The sequence below is a fragment of the Hyperolius riggenbachi genome, chromosome 9 (genome assembly GCF_040937935.1).
Source record: "Hyperolius riggenbachi isolate aHypRig1 chromosome 9, aHypRig1.pri, whole genome shotgun sequence".
NCBI lineage: Eukaryota > Metazoa > Chordata > Amphibia > Anura > Hyperoliidae > Hyperolius > Hyperolius riggenbachi.
The window spans coordinates 121,570,880-121,588,388 of record NC_090654.1 but is presented as its reverse complement, the minus strand read 5'-3'; the positions used below and the strand labels follow the sequence as shown (position 1 = coordinate 121,588,388).

Here is a 17,509-nt window from a genome sequence, read left to right as displayed (position 1 = left end):
GTCTGCAGAAGCCATAGAGTCATTGTTGGAGACAGCCTGACGTGTGGAGACCATCCTTGAATAGAGAGACTGCAGTTTGGACCATGGATCCAGTGTATTTTTACTCATTTTTTACCTGGAAATTGTCTCCTTTTTAATTTTTACCTACTACTATGTGGGAAGGAAGCGTGCTCCTCGCAGGAGATTGTGGGTGCACCCTCTACTCATGAGAAGGCAAAGGAAGGGAGAGTTCCAGACCCTCTACCAGGACATTAGACAACACCCAGAGAAGTTCTACAGCTATACCCGGATGTCCATACTCCTGTCAGTATCCAGACCTAAACACACCACCCCCACCATCCCTAAACACCCCACCCTCACCCCCACAACACCTCACCCCTGTATACCTAGCTAAACGCACAACACCCAGACCTCTCTAAACACGCCTCCCCCATCCTCCAATGGTGGGCCCATGTGTCACCATCCAAAATGGCCACTATCACCATAGAAAACACTACGGAAGTGGGGTAGATAGGCCGGATGTTATAGCCAGTGTGTTGTGTCATTTCAGTTTCTCATTGGTTTCTGCTGTGCAAATGGTTTAGTCAGGATCCGGTCCGGGTGCGGCGGCCGGATGAAACGTACGGCAAAAATAGCGCAGGTTGGAAAAATCCGGACCGTGGCCCAGAGTCCGGATCCGGTCAGTGAGGAACGGACGAGTGTGTACGGATCCATAGAGTTACATTGGATCGCCGAAGATCCGCTCCGTTTGTACAGTATACGGTCCGGATCCGGTCCGGAAAATCCTGACGGCGAACGCCAATGTGAACCAGGCCTAAGATTTCTCTGTTTACTTTCAAACCTCCAATAGTAATTAAAAAAAAAAAAAAGTTGGATTCTAGTTAGTTGCTACTGGCAGCAAGATTTTTATTTTTTTTCCCCTGAATTCTTTTTTCTTAAATTAGGCCGATGTTCCCCATAAAGTAATAATTTGTATGTAGAAACAAAGAAAATAGCAGCCTTCTGATCCAATCTGCACCTCACTTGCTACAGCTAAAACAGGTGCTGAAAACTATTAAGACTCTTGCTACACTAGTATTGAGGACTTCAACTTAAACATTAGAGAAATCCGTTCCACGTATTGAGTAGGTGAGTTGCAAGTTTAGAAGTTTAGTGTTTATGATTAGATCTATAAGCAAGTTAAGACCTCTTGCACACTGCAAGTGATTCCGATTCCGCTTTTTAATCAGTTTTTACATCAGATTCAGATTTGCAGTTTGCTCCCTGCACACTGCAAATCGGAATCTGAATCGGATGTAAAAACCTGATTAAAAAGCGGAATCTGAATCGGAATCGTGTGCAGTGTGCAAGAGGCCAGTCGCGCTCAGGTTGCAAGCTACTATTATTATTATTATTATTTAGCATTTATATAGCGCCGACATATTACGCAGCGCTGTACAGTGTGTATATATATATATATATATATATATATATATATATATATATATATATATATATATATATATATATATATATATATATATATATATATATATATATTGTCTTGTTGCTAACTGTCCCTCAAAGGAGCTCACAATCTAATCCCTACCATTGCCATATGTCTATATTATGTAGTGTATGTACTGTAGTCTAGGGCCAATTTTAGGGGGAGCCAATTAACTTATCAGTATGTTTTTGTAATGTGGGAGGAAACCGGAGTGCCCGGAGGAAACCCACACAGACATGGAGAGAACATACAAACTCTTTGCAGATAGTGCCCTGGCTGGGATTCGAACCAGGGACCCAGCGCTGCAAGGCGAGAGAGCTAACCACTACGCCACCGTGCTGCCCTACTATGCCCTACTATGCTTTGATTTATTTGTAGTGTTCTAAACAAAGGTTGTTTTCTGTTTTTGTTTTATTTTTTCTCAGAGGAATGGCTTCTGGTTGGAACTAAGCAGGGTCACTTGCTATTGTACAGAGTCAAGAAAGAGCAAGGTGAGTTTTTTTGCGTATTGGTCCAGAAATTACCCGATGTCCCCAAGCATGCAGTACACTAGAGAATGTATAAAGAGCAGCAGAGAACAATGTCAACTGTTTAGTCAAAAAGGTTTTGTATGCTGTCTAGTTGTCCTGTCCCTTCACCCATGAGTGGCCCATGGGCTGCAGAACTTGTGGAGAAGCATGTGGTCAGTTTAATTAGAAGAGATGTGTATGCCTCAAATTTGCTGGTCATGTTACTGTCACTTCTGCTTCCTGTGTAAGCTAAAGCAGGAAATGTTCACAGCAAGTCAGAGCCTATATCATCTGATCAAACTGACCATAATATCGCTGAGTTCAGCTGGACATGATTAACTCCTAATTTGTGAATATCTTAACCACTTGAGGACCACAGTCTTTCTACCCCTTAAGGACCAGAGCCTTTTTTTCCATTCAGACCACTGCAGCTTTCACGGTTTATTGCTCGGTCATACAACCTACCATCTAAATGAATTTTTCCCTCCTTTTCTTGTCACTAATACAGCTTTCTTTTGGTGCTATTTGATTGCTACTGTGATTTTTAGTTTTTATTATATTCATCAAAAAAGACATGAATTTTGTCAAAAAAATGATTTTTTTTTTTTAACTTTCTGTGCTGACATTTTTCAAATAAAGTAAAATTTCTATAGACCTTTTTGTCCAAATGTATTCTGCTACATGTATTTGATTAAAAAAAATAAATCCAATAAGTGTATATTTATTGGTTTGGTGTAATACATAGCGGAGATACCGCCGCAGAGGCCTCTGCCGCGCAGTTACATGCTGCTGCTCTGCCTGGTCCTTCTATTGCACATAAATTAAGGGCTAAGTGTGCGCGCGCCAGGCGACAGGACCTTTATGCGGATAGAAGGGGAGTCAGCTGATCTGCCAAGTCAGCTGACTCCAACGGTACTTTGGATTGGCTGGGTGACCGGGGCGGCGCTGCGGGGCATCTCTGTGTATATATAGTACTAGTCTGTCAGTTGCCCCATGTCTGCTGTTGCAAATGCTAACCTGTTAAGCTCTCAGACCCTAGTCAGATCCCAAAGTGTGCTAGAACCGGCTGGAGCTGGGGATCCACACTTAGCCAGATTCTGTTGATAGCTTAAAGTACTAATTGCATTGTATTATCTGTTATGACCTTCTGCTTCCTTGACTATTCTCCTGCTTAGTGATTCTGTACTTCTGCCCATCTGATTCCTGTTGCAAAACTCTGCCTGAACTTGACACTGAATCAGCCTTCTGTCTTTGTACTGTACCTGTCCGTACGTTGCCTACTCTGCTTGTCTGACCTTCCTGTCCTCACCAGTGGGCCTAGCCACTGATGAGGGATCTGTACTAGCCTTCACCTACTCCTCAGGCGAAGCTCAGCTGCAGCACTGTCTGTAACACCTGCTCCTCAGGTGTTCGCTAGCTGCAGTATAGTCTTAATCACCTGCTCCTCAGGTGATCATCCTTGCAGCACAGTCAGTGGTCCCTGCTCCTCAGGTGTCCACTGGCTGCAGTACTGTCTGAATCACCCGCTCCTCGGGAGATCTCCTATTACTCATTACTGTTGCACCAAACACTATTCCACATTGGTTGTCCTGTGTCTGGCTATACTAGCATTATTGGTGATTCTGCAGATCACCATGTAATCAGGTATAGCATCTGCATTATTGGTGATACTGCAGATCACCAATAATCAGAAAATCTGTTTTGCTGACACCAATCGTTACATTTGGGTAAAAGTTATAGCGTTTACAAACTATGGTTCTAAAAGTGAATTTTCCCATTTTGGAGCATCTCTGACTTTTCTGACCACCTGTCATGTTTCATGAGGTGCTAAAATTCCAGGATAGTATAAATACCCTCCAGATGACCCCATTTTGGAAAGAAGACATCCCAAAGTATTCACTGAGAGGCATGGTGAGTTCATAGAAGGTTTTATTTTTTGTCACAAGTTAGCGGAAAATGACACTTTGAAACAAAAATAAAACCATTTCTGCTAACTTGTGACAAAAAAAAAAAATCTGCCACGGACTCACCATGCCTCTCTTTGAATACCTTGGGGTGTCTACTTTCCAAAATGGGGTCATTTGTGGGGTGTGTTTACTGTCCTGGCATTTTGGGGGGTGCTAAATTGTAAGCACCCCTGTAAAGCCTAAAGGTGCTCATAGGACGTTGGGCCCCTTAGCGCACCTAGGCTGCAAAAAGGGGTCACACGTGGTATTGCCGTACTCAGAAGTAGTATAATGTGTTTTGGGGTGTATTTTTACGCATACCCATGCTGGGTGGGAGAAATATCTCTGTAAATGAGATTTTTTTTTTGTTTTGCACACAATTGTCCATTTACAGAGAGATTTCTCCCACCCAGCATGGGCATGTTTAAAAATACATTCTACTACTTCTATGAACTCACCATACTCCCAATGGAATACCTTGGGGTGTCCTCTTTCTAAAATGGGGTCACTTGTGGGGTTCCAATACTGCCCTGGCATTTTAGGGGCCCTAAAGCGTAAGGAGTAGTCTAGAAACAAATGCCTCAAAATGACCTGTGAAATCCTAAAGGTACTCCTAGGACGTTGGGCCCCTTAGCGCACCTAGGCTACAAAAAAGTGTTAAATTACAAGAAAATGTATGCGTGCTCTACGCCAAGCTTAACCCTTTCAAGTCTAGCTGTGCAAATCTGGCTAAAATGGCTTATCATGAGACATGCTCGTGCAGAAATGCATCTGCTTTCGCATGCCAAACTTTGCAGGGTCAAAAACCAATACCGCGAAGCGGTTGCCCTGCGGGAATTAGTTCATGCTATACAGCACTATCCAGGAGCGCCTCGGGGAGGCTTCCCATTGCCCCCATACAACCGGGGGGGCTGTGGGGCCCCAGGCTCTCTCACTGCCTAGGGACCACAGCAACACCCCGGAGGTGGAGGCTGGGTAGCGCAGACGACCCCCCCAAGCGTGGCCGGCGCCGGGGGGGGCCATCCGCACCCATCTCCCAAAAATTTAAAAACAGGCACTTACCTGAACGTCCATTGCGTTCTGCTGCTGCGCATCGACTCGGGGCACTGCATGGGAAAGGAGTGACGCATGGGTCACCCCGAGCTGTGGGGCTCAGGGCTGGCTCACACACATCACTCCAGAAGGGGGGGGAGGACAGGCACAGACAGCCCACTTATAGAGCAAGCCATCCACCACCTGCCTCCAAAGGACAGAATGCAAATATGCTCAATTACAAGAAAATGTATGCGTGCTCTACGCCAAGCTTAACCCTTTCAAGTCTAGCTGTGCAAATCTGGCTAAAATGGCTTATCATGAGACATGCTCATGCAGAAATGCATCTGCTTTCGCATGCCAAACTTTGCAGGGTCAAAAACCAATACCGCGAAGCGGTTGCCCTGCGGGAATTAGTTCATGCTATACAGCACTATCCAGGAGCGCCTCGGGGAGGCTTCCCATTGCCCCCATACAACCGGGGGGGCTGTGGGGCCCCAGGCTCTCTCACTGCCTAGGGACCACAGCAACACCCCGGAGGTGGAGGCTGGGTAGCGCAGACGACCCCCCCAAGCGTGGCCGGCGCCGGGGGGGGCCATCCGCACCCATCTCCCAAAAATTTAAAAACAGGCACTTACCTGAACGTCCATTGCGTTCTGCTGCTGCGCATCGACTCGGGGCACTGCATGGGAAAGGAGTGACGCATGGGTCACCCCGAGCTGTGGGGCTCAGGGCTGGCTCACACACATCACTCCAGAAGGGGGGGGAGGACAGGCACAGACAGCCCACTTATAGAGCAAGCCATCCACCACCTGCCTCCAAAGGACAGAATGCAAATATGCTCAATTACAAGAAAATGTATGCGTGCTCTACGCCAAGCTTAACCCTTTCAAGTCTAGCTGTGCAAATCTGGCTAAAATGGCTTATCATGAGACATGCTCATGCAGAAATGCATCTGCTTTCGCATGCCAAACTTTGCAGGGTCAAAAACCAATACCGCGAAGCGGTTGCCCTGCGGGAATTAGTTCATGCTATACAGCACTATCCAGGAGCGCCTCGGGGAGGCTTCCCATTGCCCCCATACAACCGGGGGGGCTGTGGGGCCCCAGGCTCTCTCACTGCCTAGGGACCACAGCAACACCCCGGAGGTGGAGGCTGGGTAGCGCAGACGACCCCCCCAAGCGTGGCCGGCGCCGGGGGGGGCCATCCGCACCCATCTCCCAAAAATTTAAAAACAGGCACTTACCTGAACGTCCATTGCGTTCTGCTGCTGCGCATCGACTCGGGGCACTGCATGGGAGAGGAGTGACGCATGGGTCACCCCGAGCTGTGGGGCTCAGGGCTGGCTCACACACATCACTCCAGAAGGGGGGGGAGGACAGGCACAGACAGCCCACTTATAGAGCAAGCCATCCACCACCTGCCTCCAAAGGACAGAATGCAAATATGCTCAATTACAAGAAAATGTATGCGTGCTCTACGCCAAGCTTAACCCTTTCAAGTCTAGCTGTGCAAATCTGGCTAAAATGGCTTATCATGAGACATGCTCATGCAGAAATGCATCTGCTTTCGCATGCCAAACTTTGCAGGGTCAAAAACCAATACCGCGAAGCGGTTGCCCTGCGGGAATTAGTTCATGCTATACAGCACTATCCAGGAGCGCCTCGGGGAGGCTTCCCATTGCCCCCATACAACCGGGGGGGCTGTGGGGCCCCAGGCTCTCTCACTGCCTAGGGACCACAGCAACACCCCGGAGGTGGAGGCTGGGTAGCGCAGACGACCCCCCCAAGCGTGGCCGGCGCCGGGGGGGGCCATCCGCACCCATCTCCCAAAAATTTAAAAACAGGCACTTACCTGAACGTCCATTGCGTTCTGCTGCTGCGCATCGACTCGGGGCACTGCATGGGAAAGGAGTGACGCATGGGTCACCCCGAGCTGTGGGGCTCAGGGCTGGCTCACACACATCACTCCAGAAGGGGGGGGAGGACAGGCACAGACAGCCCACTTATAGAGCAAGCCATCCACCACCTGCCTCCAAAGGACAGAATGCAAATATGCTCAATTACAAGAAAATGTATGCGTGCTCTACGCCAAGCTTAACCCTTTCAAGTCTAGCTGTGCAAATCTGGCTAAAATGGCTTATCATGAGACATGCTCATGCAGAAATGCATCTGCTTTCGCATGCCAAACTTTGCAGGGTCAAAAACCAATACCGCGAAGCGGTTGCCCTGCGGGAATTAGTTCATGCTATACAGCACTATCCAGGAGCGCCTCGGGGAGGCTTCCCATTGCCCCCATACAACCGGGGGGGCTGTGGGGCCCCAGGCTCTCTCACTGCCTAGGGACCACAGCAACACCCCGGAGGTGGAGGCTGGGTAGCGCAGACGACCCCCCCAAGCGTGGCCGGCGCCGGGGGGGGCCATCCGCACCCATCTCCCAAAAATTTAAAAACAGGCACTTACCTGAACGTCCATTGCGTTCTGCTGCTGCGCATCGACTCGGGGCACTGCATGGGAAAGGAGTGACGCATGGGTCACCCCGAGCTGTGGGGCTCAGGGCTGGCTCACACACATCACTCCAGAAGGGGGGGGAGGACAGGCACAGACAGCCCACTTATAGAGCAAGCCATCCACCACCTGCCTCCAAAGGACAGAATGCAAATATGCTCAATTACAAGAAAATGTATGCGTGCTCTACGCCAAGCTTAACCCTTTCAAGTCTAGCTGTGCAAATCTGGCTAAAATGGCTTATCATGAGACATGCTCATGCAGAAATGCATCTGCTTTCGCATGCCAAACTTTGCAGGGTCAAAAACCAATACCGCGAAGCGGTTGCCCTGCGGGAATTAGTTCATGCTATACAGCACTATCCAGGAGCGCCTCGGGGAGGCTTCCCATTGCCCCCATACAACCGGGGGGGCTGTGGGGCCCCAGGCTCTCTCACTGCCTAGGGACCACAGCAACACCCCGGAGGTGGAGGCTGGGTAGCGCAGACGACCCCCCCAAGCGTGGCCGGCGCCGGGGGGGGCCATCCGCACCCATCTCCCAAAAATTTAAAAACAGGCACTTACCTGAACGTCCATTGCGTTCTGCTGCTGCGCATCGACTCGGGGCACTGCATGGGAAAGGAGTGACGCATGGGTCACCCCGAGCTGTGGGGCTCAGGGCTGGCTCACACACATCACTCCAGAAGGGGGGGGAGGACAGGCACAGACAGCCCACTTATAGAGCAAGCCATCCACCACCTGCCTCCAAAGGACAGAATGCAAATATGCTCAATTACAAGAAAATGTATGCGTGCTCTACGCCAAGCTTAACCCTTTCAAGTCTAGCTGTGCAAATCTGGCTAAAATGGCTTATCATGAGACATGCTCATGCAGAAATGCATCTGCTTTCGCATGCCAAACTTTGCAGGGTCAAAAACCAATACCGCGAAGCGGTTGCCCTGCGGGAATTAATTAGGGGGCAATGGGAAGCCTCCCCGAGGCGCTCCTGGATAGTGCTGTATAGCATGAACTAATTCCCGCAGGGCAACCGCTTCGCGGTATTGGTTTTTGACCCTGCAAAGTTTGGCATGCGAAAGCAGATGCACTTCTGCATGAGCATGTCTCATGATAAGCCATTTTAGCCAGATTTGCACAGCTAGACTTGAAAGGGTTAAGCTTGGCGTAGAGCACGCATACATTTTCTTGTAATTGAGCATATTTGCATTCTGTCCTTTGGAGGCAGGTGGTGGATGGCTTGCTCTATAAGTGGGCTGTCTGTGCCTGTCCTCCCCCCCCCTTCTGGAGTGATGTGTGTGAGCCAGCCCTGAGCCCCACAGCTCGGGGTGACCCATGCGTCACTCCTTTCCCATGCAGTGCCCCGAGTCGATGCGCAGCAGCAGAACGCAATGGACGTTCAGGTAAGTGCCTGTTTTTAAATTTTTGGGAGATGGGTGCGGATGGCCCCCCCCGGCGCCGGCCACGCTTGAGGGGGTCGTCTGCGCTACCCAGCCTCCACCTCCGGGGTGTTGCTGTGGTCCCTAGGCAGTGAGAGAGCCTGGGGCCCCACAGCCCCCCCGGTTGTATGGGGGCAATGGGAAGCCTCCCCGAGGCGCTCCTGGATAGTGCTGTATAGCATGAACTAATTCCCGCAGGGCAACCGCTTCGCGGTATTGGTTTTTGACCCTGCAAAGTTTGGCATGCGAAAGCAGATGCACTTCTGCATGAGCATGTCTCATGATAAGCCATTTTAGCCAGATTTGCACAGCTAGACTTGAAAGGGTTAAGCTTGGCGTAGAGCACGCATACATTTTCTTGTAATTGAGCATATTTGCATTCTGTCCTTTGGAGGCAGGTGGTGGATGGCTTGCTCTATAAGTGGGCTGTCTGTGCCTGTCCTCCCCCCCCCTTCTGGAGTGATGTGTGTGAGCCAGCCCTGAGCCCCACAGCTCGGGGTGACCCATGCGTCACTCCTTTCCCATGCAGTGCCCCGAGTCGATGCGCAGCAGCAGAACGCAATGGACGTTCAGGTAAGTGCCTGTTTTTAAATTTTTGGGAGATGGGTGCGGATGGCCCCCCCCGGCGCCGGCCACGCTTGAGGGGGTCGTCTGCGCTACCCAGCCTCCACCTCCGGGGTGTTGCTGTGGTCCCTAGGCAGTGAGAGAGCCTGGGGCCCCACAGCCCCCCCGGTTGTATGGGGGCAATGGGAAGCCTCCCCGAGGCGCTCCTGGATAGTGCTGTATAGCATGAACTAATTCCCGCAGGGCAACCGCTTCGCGGTATTGGTTTTTGACCCTGCAAAGTTTGGCATGCGAAAGCAGATGCACTTCTGCATGAGCATGTCTCATGATAAGCCATTTTAGCCAGATTTGCACAGCTAGACTTGAAAGGGTTAAGCTTGGCGTAGAGCACGCATACATTTTCTTGTAATTGAGCATATTTGCATTCTGTCCTTTGGAGGCAGGTGGTGGATGGCTTGCTCTATAAGTGGGCTGTCTGTGCCTGTCCTCCCCCCCCCTTCTGGAGTGATGTGTGTGAGCCAGCCCTGAGCCCCACAGCTCGGGGTGACCCATGCGTCACTCCTTTCCCATGCAGTGCCCCGAGTCGATGCGCAGCAGCAGAACGCAATGGACGTTCAGGTAAGTGCCTGTTTTTAAATTTTTGGGAGATGGGTGCGGATGGCCCCCCCCGGCGCCGGCCACGCTTGAGGGGGTCGTCTGCGCTACCCAGCCTCCACCTCCGGGGTGTTGCTGTGGTCCCTAGGCAGTGAGAGAGCCTGGGGCCCCACAGCCCCCCCGGTTGTATGGGGGCAATGGGAAGCCTCCCCGAGGCGCTCCTGGATAGTGCTGTATAGCATGAACTAATTCCCGCAGGGCAACCGCTTCGCGGTATTGGTTTTTGACCCTGCAAAGTTTGGCATGCGAAAGCAGATGCACTTCTGCATGAGCATGTCTCATGATAAGCCATTTTAGCCAGATTTGCACAGCTAGACTTGAAAGGGTTAAGCTTGGCGTAGAGCACGCATACATTTTCTTGTAATTGTACAAAAAAGTGTTACACTTGTGGTATCGCCATACTCAGGAGAAGTAGTATAATGTGTTTTGGGGTGTATTTTTACACATACCCATGCTGGGTGGGAGAAATATCTCTGTAAATGGACAATTGTGTGTGTTAAAAAAAAAAAATTGTCATTTACAGAGATATTTCTCCCATCCAGCATGGGTATGTGTAAAAATACACTCCAAAACACATTATACTACTTCTCCTGAGTACGGCGATACCACGTGTGACACGTTAACTTTAGCTTAAGTGCGCTAAGGGGCCCAACGTCCTATTCACAGGTCATTTTGAGGCATTTGGTTTCTAGACTACTAACGGTTTAGGGCCCCTAAAATGCTAGGGCAGTATAGGAACCCCACAAGTGACCCCATTTTAGAAAGAAGACACCCCAAGGTATTCAGTTAAGAGTATGGTGAGTTCATAGAAGATTTTATTTTTTTTGTCACAAGGTAGCGGAAATTGATTTTTTTTTTTTTTTTTTACAAAGTGTCATCTTACACTAACTTGTGACAAAAAAATTAAAATCTTCTATGAATTCATCATACTCCTAACTGAATACCTTGGGGTGTCTTCTTTCTAAAATGGGGCAGATTAGGGCCTGATCTGATGGATAGGAGTGCTAGGGGGGTGACAGGAGGTGATTGATGGGTGTCTCAAGGTGTGATTAGAGGGGGGAATATATGCAAGCAATGCACTGGCGAGTTGATCAGAGGGGTCTGGGGGGCTATCTGAGGGTGTGGGCGGGTAATTGGTTGCCCGCAAGGGGCAGATTAGGGTCTGATCTGATGGGTAGCAGTGACAGGTGGGGACAGGGGGTGACGGGGTGATTGATAGCTGATCAGTAGATGATTACATGGGAGAATATATGCAAGCAATGCACTGGCGAGTTGATCAGAGGGGGTCTGGGGGGCTATCTGAGGATGTGGGTGGGTGATTGGGTGCCCGCAAGGGGCAGATTGGGGTCTGATCTGATGGGTATCAGTGACAGGGGGTGATTGATGGGTGATAAGTGGGTGATTAGAGGGAAGAACAGATGTAAACAATGCACTTTGGTGGTGATATGACGGTGGATCTGCGGGCGATCTGAGGGTGTGGGCGGGTGTTTGGGTGCCCGCAAGGGGCAGTTTAGGGTCTGATCTGATGGGTGGCAGTGACAGGTGGTGACGGGGTGATTGACAGGTGACCATTGGGTGATTATAGGGGAGGATAGATGTATACAGTACATGGGGGGGCGGGGGGCTGATCAGGAACCTCCAGGGGGCAGATTAGGTAAAAAATAGCGTTGACAGATAGTAACAGGGAGTGATTGATGGGTGATTAGGGGGGTGATTGGGTGCAAACAGGAGTCTGGGGTGTTCAGGGAGGGGTCTGAGGGCTGCGGTGGGCGATCAGGGGGCAGGGGGGGGCAGATCAGTGTGTTTGGGTGCAGACATGGAGGGCTGCAGCGTGCCCTGGTGGTCCCTCGATCATTGGGACCACCAGGGCAGGAAGCAGCCTGTATTATACACTTTGTATGCGGCGATCGAGCGGTTAACATCCCGCCGGTGCTTACGAACGGCCGGCGGGATGATGTTGCGGGTGGGCGGAGCCTGTTGCTAGGGGCAGCGTGTGTCACCAGTGACGCGATCGCTGCCCCGACACACCCAAAGGAGCCGCCGCCGAATGGCGTATTGTGGTCCTTTCAGCGTCCACTTTGCCGCCGCCCATCGGCTGTGGGCAGTCGGCAAGTGGTTAAAGGAGCTGGTGGGCTTGGAGGGCATTGCTCCCAGTATAGAATTACAAAGCGGAGAGCAGCGTGTGCCCAGAATTGTAAGATAACCTCTGCAGTGTCACATGCTCTGTGGAAACTGTGCTCTGTTATTAAATTAATTCTGCCCTTGGCTGCTCATCAGTGGTTTGATGGAAAGCTATGCTTCTGTTAGCGACTTGTCTTTTATTATCATCCCTCTAAGCACAATAGCTTGTCTGTTGCTATGTATATTTATAATACAAAGAGAGAGTGAGATGTTATCCATACATGGGAGAGGTGTCTTTGCAAGACTAATGGGTTTTGGAACATCTTATTATACTTAAATATCATATTCTTCCCTTCCATCTTCTTAGTATTATAAGGATTTATTTTTTTCCTTCGTAAACCCTTTGATTGCAACTAAAGTAAATAAATTGAGTTTCCTGCACTGTGACCTAAAGATTAAAAGGATCACAGCGCAAAATATTGATCGTTCTAAAACCAGGTTATTAAGGGCTTATATTTGCTGGGAGCCACGGTCACTTCCAATTTTGCCGCTGCTCCAGTTCTGCTGCATAGCCGCAGCCCAAATCGCTAAGGAATGTACTGCATAATTGCAGCGTGGCATCAAGATTCGTACTGAAGCGAGATGTGGATGGCAAGCCATGTTAACTGCTTTTGGACGGCAGTGATTGAAATCTATGCCCTGTTTTGATGCTGTTATTCTAGCCAGGGCGTAGATTTCACTCACTGCTGCCGTGCGTTTTCACCGCTCCCACCGATCCTGTCGCTGTCTTCCCGCCACAGCTCACTCTCCCTGCTGTCTGTATGACAGCAGAGTTCCATGAGCCGGTCATGAGCTGATTTAATTGGCTCCTGGCCCTTTCATCAGTGTGAGCCACTCTCATTGGCTTACATTGATCATAGGGTCAGGAGCATCGGCACATCACCGGCTCACAGAGCTCTGTGTCATAGAAACGGCAGAGCGGGTGGGCTGAGGCGACGAGTGAATGGCGGTAGCGGCAATTCATTGGTATGCGCAGTTTTTGGTTCCAGCAGTCTCTTGTCCTTAATGGGAATCTGAAGTGAAAATAAACTTATGATTTGTATGTGTAGTACTGCTAAGAAATAAAACATTATTAGCACAGATATGAGTCTCATATTTTTTCCAGTACAGGAAGGGTTAAGAAATTTCAGTTATCTATACTAAAGAGCTCCTCTGTGACTTTATAAAGTCCTGGACAGCACTGTCTTTTGAAGCACTTACCTCAACAGTCTCTCATTGTTTCTGTTTTGTTTATGGCTTATCTGCAGAGAAAAGGTCAAAAGGGTATTTAGCCTGCTCTGTGAAATCATTTAAAATGCTGAGGTTGCACTCACAGTGGGACGTTATTCTCCTCCGTTATAAAGTTATTATAACGCAAGTTAACGCACTGTAATGCTAAGCCTATGCGACATTCACAGTGCGACATCAACGTCGCGTTGTAAATGTTGCGTTATGGTAACTCACTGCTTGCAGTGCGTTCTCTAAATGCAGACGTTAAACAGATACAGAGATGCATACTTTTCATTGCCTGTATGCTCCACTGTATCTACTGATTGCCACAGCGTTAATGTGCGTTACCACCTGTTTTACGTTGCGTTGTAATGCTGCGTTGCGACTTTAACGTCTCATTACAACGCAACGTCCCACTGTGAGTATGCCCTCAGTGTATTGTGGAAACTGCAATTATTAGAGAATGATGCAATGTTATAAGAAAAGCTATATTTTTTTTATAACATTATAACCAATTCTTTATATCATGAGGTTTTTTTTTTCACTTCAGTGTCACTTCAAGGGCTAGAGACCACTGGCACTGAAGGGGTTAACGAGATGGTGGACCACTAAATGGCATCCACATGCTAGAGATTTATTGCATTTGCAATTTGTGCACAGCTCCTGACTACTGATTAGAAGTTTGTATATCAGCATATAGTACAATTTATACTACATTTCTCTCACCTGTGCAATCTAGCAGTCCACCACCTTATTGGCTATACATTTTATACATTTTTGAGGTGCAAAAAAAAAGTTGCACATGAGAAAAACATTCTGAGCTGTACACATACTAGATATATTTTGTATGTTTGGATCTGGTGGCCATGACTTGTTTTTAAATTTATTTTAACAATGTTAATTAGCAGGTTTTTAAACATAGAAGCAGTGTTGTACCATGTTAGCCATCAGTAAAAGCAAAAAACTTATTACCGGTAAATATGGATGATAAATGTAAATGTTATCAATTCAATACTGTACTTCAGGTTTTTCAGTCAAATACATTTTTTGTGAACACATTGACCTATATGAGTTATCTTTTACTTCAAGCAGGGCGTTGCAGTTGAAGTCAGAGCAATCTTTGGGTACCTGGAGTCGGATGATTTTTTTTTTTTTTTTTTTTTTTTTTTTTTTTATACTGACTCCATAGTCAAGGAGAGGGAAAATCTTATTCTTTTGTGTTAGGGTACATATTCATGAGCAGGTTGATGACACATTTTTCCTCACCCAAATATTTTCCTGTTACGAGGTACAATTAAGCCCAGTTGTACATAACTGGACTATCTTTCCTCAAGTTTTTCTTTAGTTTCAGTTTTATTTGATAGAGGGGCAAACTTTCTCATGTTCAGTATGTCGGCGTAGGTGATTGTATTTGCATCTGTTTGATGCTCATTTAGTTGTCTGGCATCCCAAGCTGCTGCTTCCACCTGCATGCAGAACGGTGTCCAGAAATTTGTGAGTCTGAAATATTGGCCATTACAATATTGGTAAATTTACCAATGATGTATTATGAAGTTCAACTTACTATGGTAAAATATCTGTGAATTATTGCGATATTTGATTAGTTAACCCTATTTTCACACAGAACTTTAACTCTACCTGTGCCTAATTGCCACCCCTTCTGATTAATAAACGGGGCTAACCCCCCCCCCCCCCCATTGCCTAACCCTGACTACCCCCACCCCCTGATGCCTAACCCTGACCACCCCTCTCTGGTGCCTAATCAACACCCCTCCCCCCGCCCCCCCCCCCCCCCCCCCCTGCCGTTTCTAAACCTTAACCCGCCTATAGCAGCTTCCAGAGTTCCAAGGATCTCCACCACCCAAATTTCCTGCTCCCCCAGCTGCTCCTCCCTCCTGTTAGTTATTTGCCTACATACAAAAACGTGTCTTGTTTGACTGGGAGCAATTTTGTCTTGCTAGGTTGTAACAAGTTTGAAGTGACTTTGGAGAAATCAAACAAGAACTTTGCTAAGAAAATTCAGCAGGTAAGAGAAAATATACCAGTTTATTTTTCAATTCATAAAGCCGCCATGAGCACTAAGGGCCCGTTTCCACTATGATGTGATGCGAGTGCGGCTACCTAGCAACATCGTGTCACTTCCGCTAGTGTATGGAGGAGACGGCGGGCATGCTGCAAATTCTCAGATCGCTTCGCATGCAATGGAAACTGTTCAATTGCCGCCATGCATTAGTTTCAGGACACCATGTAACGAAAACGGGCCCTAAATTATCATTGCCTGCAGTATTGTCTTAAAGTGCCCTAAAGTGAATCAAATAAGTGTGCAATTCAAGCATATGTATTGATAAATCACAGGATTATCCTGGGCAAATATATATGTATGTTTCTAAAGGTGGCCACACACGATACAATTAAATGATCCGATTTTACAGTAATTCGATAAAAACGATTTCCAGAAAAAAATCTAAAGTTTTTTTTGTTTTTTTTTATTCGACTGAAAAATCCGATCGGATTTCCCATTTTCTTCGATTTTTATCGATCCGGAATGCCGGATATTTTTCGTCAATCTTTCTAAAGATTGTAAGGTGTGTGTGTGTGTGTGTGTGTTTGTCAATTTATTAATTTGTACAACCTAGCAATTTTGTCAGTTTCCAATCATTTTTATCATAATTGGGGGAAAAAATGAACATACGTGTGTGATACATTGTTCATATTTTTGAAATGTTACAATCAATCAGAAAAATTGATTGCAATTCTTAAATTGAACAGATATTTAAAAAATTGTATGGTGTGGTGCCACCTTCACACTGTAAATGGCATTGCTTCCACGTGTCTTCTTTCTGTGTTTTCCTGGAGCTGTATATTGGTTGCTATGGCGACCGTTGCCATGTCGATTATTGGTTGCTATGGTGACTGTTGCCATGGCAATTATTGGTTGCTATGGTGATTATTGGTTGCCATGGTGATTATTGGTTGCCATGGCGATTATTGGTTGCCATGGCGATTATTGGTTGCCATGGCGATTATTGGTTGCTATGGCGATCGTTGCCATGGCGATTATTGGTTGCCATGGCGATTATTGGTTGCCATGGCGACTATTGGTTGCCATGGCGATTGTTGGTTGCTATGGCAACCGTTGCCATGACGATGATTGCTTGCTATGGCGACGGTTTCCATGGCTACGGTTGCCATGGCGATTATTGGTTGCCATGGCGATTATTGGTTGCTGTATAGACGGTTGCCATGGCTACGGTTGCCACGGCGATTATTGGTTGCCATGGTGACGGTTGTCGTGGCGATTATTGGTTGCCATGGCGACCATTGCCATGGCGATTATTGGTTGTTATGGCGACCGTTGCCATGGCGATTATTGGTTGCTATGGCGATTATTGGTTGCCATGGCGATCATTGGTTGCCATGGCGATTATTGGTTGTGTTGGTTGCCATGGCGCTTATTGGTTGCCATGGCGCTTATTGGTTGCCATGGCGCTTATTGGTTGCCATGGCGACTGTTGCTATGGTGATTATTAGTTGCTATGGCGACTGTTGGTATGGTGATTATTGGTTGCTATGGCGACTGTTGCTATGGCGATTATTGGTTGCCATGGCGATTATTGGTTGTTATGGCGACCGTTGCCATGGCGATTATTGGTTGTTATGGCGACCGTTGCCATGGCGATTATTGGTTGCTATGGCGGTCGTTGCCATGGCGATTATTGGTTGCCATGGCGATTATTGGTTGCCATGGCGATTATTGGTTGCCATGGCGATTATTGGTTGCCATGGCGATTATTGGTTGTGTTGGTTGCCATGGCGCTTATTGGTTGCCATGGCGCTTATTGGTTGCCATGGCGACTGTTGCTATGGTGATTATTGGTTGCTATGGCGACTGTTGCTATGGTGATTATTGGTTGCTATGGCAATGGTTGCCATGGCGATTATTGGTTGCTATGACCGTTGCCATGGTGACCATTGGTTGCCATGGTGAC

At 47.9% G+C, this 17,509-nt stretch overlaps 1 protein-coding gene across 1 annotated transcript in view; it reads left to right on the top strand.

The window, feature by feature from the left end:
* The window catches only part of VPS39 (VPS39 subunit of HOPS complex), an 89,944-nt gene that overhangs the window by 7,752 nt on the left and 64,683 nt on the right, over positions 1 to 17,509 (top strand). Inside the window, exons 2-3 of the mRNA XM_068254924.1 lie at positions 1,912 to 1,977; positions 15,482 to 15,546. Coding sequence (XP_068111025.1) covers positions 1,912 to 1,977; positions 15,482 to 15,546 — 131 coding nt within the window. The remainder of the gene's footprint in view (positions 1 to 1,911; positions 1,978 to 15,481; positions 15,547 to 17,509) is intronic.